Raw genomic sequence first — 6,456 nt, forward strand, 5'->3', positions numbered from 1 at the left:
TATATATATATGCACATTTTTTAAAATTACAGTCATGTGTGAAGGATTTAAGGATTCTTTGTTGCAACCTGCGTGTTGCTTTAAGAGAGCAATCATACACGTTTATTTATTTTACATACATTTATTCATTCATTTATAATCATTTATAATAATCATTTTAAACATTTATGTACTCATTTCTTTGATTCATTCATTGATCAAATTATTATTACATTTTATGTTATTTTTCCATTGTTGTTTAGTCTAATGATTGTGTGGTTTGCAGTAGGGCTGTGCGATTTGGGGGAAAATATCAAATTGCGATTCGATTTCGATTAATCGCACAGCCCTAGTTTGCAGGGATATTTGTCTTCTCGAGTGAGAGATAAGAGAATGGCTCCATTTTAAAGTTTTTAACACCACAAGACAATGTTGTGAAGCAGTAATTTTCCATTGCTATCATTTGTGGTATAATAACACTAGTTGGATTAGTGCTGGTCATACGAAGTCTACGCACATACACAACTAAGATAAGTCAATAAACTCTGCTCATTTTTTATCATCATAACTTTGTTTCCTCTTCTCTGGCTTTCTTAGGATGCTTTCACGCTTGGTTCGATTGCCTGGTCCGAACCCGTGTTTGGTTGATCCCCCCTCCCACTGCCACCGCTGGTTTGTGTTCATACTGTATTTTTTGGTTCTAAACCACGGTACATTTGAGTCACTGAGAAAATTCTGATTCCTTTCCAAAGCACCCACATAGATCGGCACATGTGTCTATTTGTCATGACTGTAATGCAAAGGTTCAAAAGAAAGCGGGAGTCAATTTCTGCGAGCAGAAATGAGATATAAATACTTTCTGCTGCAGTGCGTCAGTCATGCTTTTCAAGAAAATGAGTGAGTAAACGCATAAATACACCATTTGACCAATTTGAACAATTCATACGTCATTAATAGTGGTTCACTTCCGTGATTTAGTACAATGCATTCACATTAGAAGCCAACCGTACCGTACCGGAGTTCGCATGAACTGCACCCCAGACCACCCTTTTTAGGAAAACGGCATTCACGTCATCCAAACGAACCGAACTCTGATGTCAAATGAACTCGGGTGCGCATCAAAAGTGTTAGTGTGAAAGCACCCTTATTCAGCCTCTTGGCTGGTAGAAGACTGTTAATACAGTTTTGAGTATCAGACAAAACACTGGCATCAGACATCTCAAGACTGTGGTTATTGAATAAGCAACATACAGTTAATATGGAATGCTCTTTAGCTAGATTTAATAAAGCTAAATTAAGAACAGTACAGGCCTGGTAAGAGTTATAAAATCTATTTATGAACGGTTCATTGGGTAGTAAGATATATCTCCATAGAACTGTGAAGAACTTATATCTAGCATGTGGTGTCTGGGGATGGATATACTATTTATGGTGTGGAGACCTAATTTTTCCATTTGACATCAGACTTTGCCAGATCTCTTTTCCGTACCTCTGTTCTTTCCGACGTCTTTTCTCCTCCTCATGTAGGACTTTCTTCAGCTGCAGAAAAAGCTGGTGCTTCTCCTCTTGAAGACCCTGCAGCTTCACTCCCATCTTCATAATCTAATGAGAGAGAAAGAAAGAAATAAAGGGCTGGTTAAGTCCTGAGACATAATTCCTACATCACTTGTAAATAATCCAAGTATTAGAATGCAGCAATTATACAGATGCACCTGCTCTTTTGTTTCCTCTAAGGACATTCTCTCCTCCATCTCTTTCTTCCTCTTCCTCTCTTCCTCTTCTTTTAGTTTCTGCTCCATCATTTTGTCAACCTCTTCCTCCTCTGAGAAAAACAATTGATAACTGATCACAAAGTGCACATGATCAACAACCCTATAATTCAAACTAAGCACCGAAGATCAACAAGAACATGGAAATTATTTTATTTCCTGTAGTAAAAATAATATACAGCGGATTCCTGGACTCACCTTGCCTCTTCCGCTCCCTCTCTCTCATAATGTGCTTATGCAAAGCACGTGCCATGGCATTAGACAGTTTGGGCCTCTCCAGAAGAGCCGGCATGATGGTAGGGATTGGTGGTGCCAGCTGGAGTCGAGATATTAGGAAAATATGTTACAACATAAAAATCAGCATCTTCATTTTTAGTCACTAATGAGTCCACTAAGATTGAATTCAGATTCTAGTGGCCTTTTACCACAACTAACGTTAGAATAGTCAGAGTGAGAAACAGTTCAAGAACTGATAGTCTAGAAATGATTTAATCTGGTTAAATGACAACGTTAAAAACATAACGGAACCGATAAAATTCTTAGTATTGCTGTACAGCACAATTTAGACATTTGACAGATTCAGAATGACACATCACAAACACAAACTAAAGCTGCAGTCAAAAAGTTGACAAGCCTTGCTAACGTTGTTTAAACCAACTTACCATATCAATTCTAAAAACCAAAGACTACGAGTTAGAGCAAAATATAATTTAGAAGAAAGAGATGTGGCAATCTGAGAAGCAATACAAGGTAGTAAATGAGCAAACTCCCTGCACTGGGTTAGCTCTATGAGGACTTCACAAGCTAGCTGGCTATGCTTGCAGTAACCGGAATGTTTCGACAGTCGATTCAGTTAATCTGTCCAAGAAAAATCATCTTTCATACGTATGATTTAATAAGCCAAAGTGATTTCAGTATTTTCTATCTGCAGTAAGTTGCATTAACACCCGACCATTAGGCTAGCAGGCTAACGGCTCAAGTGACAGCTTAGTCAGCTAGCTTGCAAAATCAGCGAACTAAATAAAACTCTTGCAGTGACATTCATGGAATCTTCATGTAACGCACTTTTGTCCGTTTCTGAGATTAAAAGAATGCTGAGCTTGTCTGAAGGCTTTCCTTAAAGAAAAATTAACAAGCGTATCAGTAATTAACCAAAATGAAAACGACAGGAAACCCAGTATGGCGCACTTCCGCTGTGGGCGTACCTTGATGACGGCACGTGTCAGTGAGCATGTTTCGTCAGCCCAGTGACTGAGCCCATGAAAAAATTCAAAAGTGATATTTCCTCCAGTTGCTCTTTTTGTGATGACTCTGTTGAAACTGTTGTTCATCTCTTTTGGAACTGTCTGTTTACAAATACATTTTGGCAATATGTTTTAAGTTTCATTAGGAGTAACATTTATAATGAATGTATTCTGTTTTGGAAGGACGTAGTATTGGGTTTTATTGAGTATGAACAATCTAAAAGGAAACAATTTTATGTAGTGAATCTGATTTTGCTTCTTGCGAAATTTCACATCCATAGATGCAACTATTCAAACTCCAGACCTCTCTTTCTTGTTTTTATAAAAGAATTTGAGCAATACCTTTCATCGATCCAGCTGTCTCAGAACAAAAAAGCTTAAAAAACGTTCTGTATGTAACTCTTTTCCTATCTTTAATGACATAATTCTCAATGTTATTTTTTCAGTTTGTAATGTATTAAACACCCCCCTTTTTTTCTGTTTTTATTTTTTGTTATTATTTTTATGTTGATGGTTGTATTATTTTTGTGTACTGTTCTTGATTTTTGAGTATTAATAAATTAAATTTTAAAAAAAGCCCAGTGACTGAGCCCAGCTTTCAACTGTTTTGAAAATGTTTTCTTCGTTTTTCTTATAATTAAAAAAAAAAAGAGTCCTATTACCTAAATAAAATGTCTTATTAGCTAAATTTAGCATGCGTAAATGTAAATACGTGGGAAATAAGCCTGTTTTTAAATTGGAAGGCAGAAGTTCTATCCATCTATCTATGTGCACAACAGATATTCTTAGACCTGTGAGAAAAGCATTAAGTCAAGACCCATTAAAGACTGACACAAGTTGCTTTTTACATCAAGTTTATAATGGTGGCAAGCTTCGATTGGTGACCATGACAATTAGACACCAAACAAAACAAAACAAAATACACCAATCCATAATACAAACAAGTCAACAAAAAAAAGGCCAATCAATTCATGAACTCCAACCTAATAATAATGATTATAATACAATTGAAACATAAACAAGCAATCTCCTACAGCATCTCAACTGAAAAGAAACTTTTAAAAAAAGTATTTTAACCAGTTTATTCAAATAAACAGCAATTCCAACCGATTTAAAAATAATAATTATTGGCAATGGTACACAAACACACTCACACACATTACATGGTATGATAGTCCAGTATTATCAGTGATTTTGGTCTGTGCAAATATGGTGGCTAACAAACAAAATCAAACCAAACATTAAAGATCGACAGAATAGCAAAGTGACGGCAGGATGCATGTCGGTGCAGGGGGAAAGTGAGAAAAGGTGAAAGGAGAAGTGTAGAACATTGAAAAAGCTTTTATGGATACGAGTACCACTAATTTACTGAAACAGACCAGGACAAAGGTTGTATCAGGTCTGCATAAAAGCAAAGAGGAACTCTTAAGTAGGAAGGAACAATATGCAGGCAGCATAGAGTACGAACAATAATTTATAAACATATTTGGAGGATATGAAAGTGCATTCAACATGTACACTTCATGTGGCCTAACATATTGATCATTTTATTTTAAGGAAGGGTAGTGTCGGTCAAGTAAATTAGTTACATATCTCTCAAAACGTCCCCATAGACGCTTTCATCACTGTAGGCAATGTAAAGGAAAAAGTCTTCTTCATGGTGCTCCTACAACACAGAAACAGAGACGAAGAGTTTAGAGATGCTTCGTTCTCATTGATCAAAAATGACATTTTATGATTTCTACACATATAAACAAACAGGTGCAAAAGGTTCAGTTAGAACAAACATTAAAAAGACGTACCTGGTAAAGAAGCCCCATAGTGGCTGATGTGGGAGGAATGACGTTGTTGACAAAGAAGAAGAGGGCATCTTCGGCCCTCAAGTGGATCCTTTTCCGAATGAGGAAGGAGAACTGCCCCACTTCAGAAATAAGAAAAAAAGTCAATACATATCCTTTATATTTTAATACTATTAAAGATTATACAAAATTATTATGTATTTTTCAAGAAAATGAACCTGTGAGGTCAGACGGGACGAGATATTTCTTCTTGTCCAGATCTCCTATTCTGGCTTTGGGAGCTTTCTCTACGATCACCTGTGAAAAACAAATCACTGGTGGTAATAACAAACACTTCCATAAATACGAGAATAACAGCAGCTTTCAGTAGTATACTAATGAGTTAGGAAGAACGATAGAGAAGTTTAGGGCACATTCCTATTCTAACCAATTTCACAAACTGATATTTGACGGACAACACATAGTGCAACTGAAAATGAACCTAGTGTGAGGCCACATGGCAATGTGTTACTGGTAATGGTAATAGTAATTTCATATTCTAGTCATTCTGTCCTCGACGCTGTCAAAACAAGGTTCACTTGAATGATTCGCAGAGACACAAAGCTGTTTACCAGCTCTATCTTTATATGATGTTTAATACGTATTAAACGTAATCTTATATCATATATCCTTATAAAAAAGATATTGATTATTCTATTACTTGTACTGTAAACGACGCCACAATTCCGAATTAAGACAGAAGCTATACCTGACGCTAGCGCTAAGTTAGTCCTTTCATATTTGAAGGACAGTTTAAAACGACGATGACAATTCATTAATTAACCATATAATTATATGCATGATTTCTCGTTTTTTTTCTAGACGAATGACTATATTCACAAGTTTTTCCCTTATATATTAGCGTTGTCACTGTGTAATGCCTCGGTTTACGTTATCTGTAAGAGCGGGGCCCTGACAAAAACAACTCATTTGTCTGACTCACAGGCACTCTGTCCGGGTACTTCTTTCTGATTTTCTCCCCCTCGGACCGTCGCTTCTCAAATGGATGCTCTTCTTTGTACATAAACTTCATTTTCACGGACTGGGAGATCTTAAATATCTCCAAGAAAATCTGCCGTCGACGGTGTTTACAAACTAGCTTAGGTTTTTTTCTTTGACAACTGCGTCGGAAGGCGGAGGGATATCCAATAACAAGGCACAAGGGAGGCGGCGCACGTCGCATCACATCAGCTGCGTAATGACGTCTGCAGTAGCCAGGAGGCCTACGTAGTATTACCTGAAAATGCAGAACTAAACACTAAAATAAAATGCCGGCTAAATTTGACAGTTTAGTCATTAGAAACCACAGACCAGTTTCAAGTTCAATGAAAACATACATTTTCACGCAAACTATCTGGTATTTTCACTGCTTGCAAACAGGCTGCTCCCTCTCCTAAGGGGACATGGTAGAGGGTTGTTTAATGTAAAACATAGACAAAATGTCAAACGCATGCCATGAGGCAAAGTAAGCCGAGAGGACTTTAGGTCATAGTACCTTACAGAGGTATTCAAAATCCAATAGTACAATTTAGTTCAACAAATGCCTAAATAAGGAAAAAGGAACAACAGTAGACATTGACTATCAAGCCACCCAGGCAGTCCCTAGAAAAAGTCATCCTTCAAAAT

At 36.9% G+C, this 6,456-nt stretch overlaps 2 protein-coding genes across 4 annotated transcripts in view; both read right to left on the minus strand.

Moving 5' to 3' along the window:
- Positions 1 to 3,020, minus strand: part of LOC107726390 (G protein pathway suppressor 2-like) — a 10,412-nt gene extending 7,392 nt beyond the window's left edge. The window contains exons 1-5 of one of the 3 annotated variants that reach the window (XM_016535948.1): positions 2,814 to 2,944; positions 2,411 to 2,481; positions 1,947 to 2,064; positions 1,692 to 1,801; positions 1,469 to 1,581 (exon numbers count right to left, since the gene is read on the minus strand). In XM_016535948.1, the coding sequence (XP_016391434.1) occupies positions 1,469 to 1,581; positions 1,692 to 1,801; positions 1,947 to 2,064; positions 2,411 to 2,413 (344 nt within the window). In that variant the 5' untranslated portion in view covers positions 2,414 to 2,481; positions 2,814 to 2,944. The other 2 variants (XM_016535950.1, XM_016535949.1) reach the window with 2 other exon arrangements.
- An 836-nt stretch (positions 3,021 to 3,856) lies between these two features.
- Positions 3,857 to 5,994, minus strand: LOC107726389 (gamma-aminobutyric acid receptor-associated protein-like). Its single transcript, XM_016535947.1, has 4 exons — positions 5,774 to 5,994; positions 5,010 to 5,088; positions 4,795 to 4,913; positions 3,857 to 4,658 (listed from the first exon to the last, which is right to left on the minus strand). The coding sequence occupies exons 1-4, from the start codon at positions 5,861 to 5,863 to the stop codon at positions 4,578 to 4,580; spliced, it is 369 nt and encodes a 122-aa protein (XP_016391433.1). The 5' UTR covers positions 5,864 to 5,994; the 3' UTR covers positions 3,857 to 4,577.
- Positions 5,995 to 6,456: the final 462 nt, after the last annotated feature.

Source organism: Sinocyclocheilus rhinocerous, unplaced genomic scaffold (assembly GCF_001515625.1).
Source record: "Sinocyclocheilus rhinocerous isolate Xijiao unplaced genomic scaffold, SAMN03320098_v1.1 scaffold2050, whole genome shotgun sequence".
In the NCBI taxonomy this organism is placed as follows: Eukaryota; Metazoa; Chordata; class Actinopteri; order Cypriniformes; family Cyprinidae; genus Sinocyclocheilus; species Sinocyclocheilus rhinocerous.

Excerpts from the sequence above, each read along its gene's own strand:
- LOC107726389 (XM_016535947.1), bottom strand. The coding sequence starts at position 5,863 with ATGAAGTTTATGTACAAAGAAGAGCATCCATTTGAGAAGCGACGGTCC. Across the intron at positions 4,914-5,009 it reads CGTCCCGTCTGACCTCACAG|TGGGGCAGTTCTCCTTCCTC; the intron begins GTTCATTTTCTT and ends TTATTTCTGAAG. Across the intron at positions 4,659-4,794 it reads CTATGGGGCTTCTTTACCAG|GAGCACCATGAAGAAGACTT; the intron begins GTACGTCTTTTT and ends TCTGTGTTGTAG.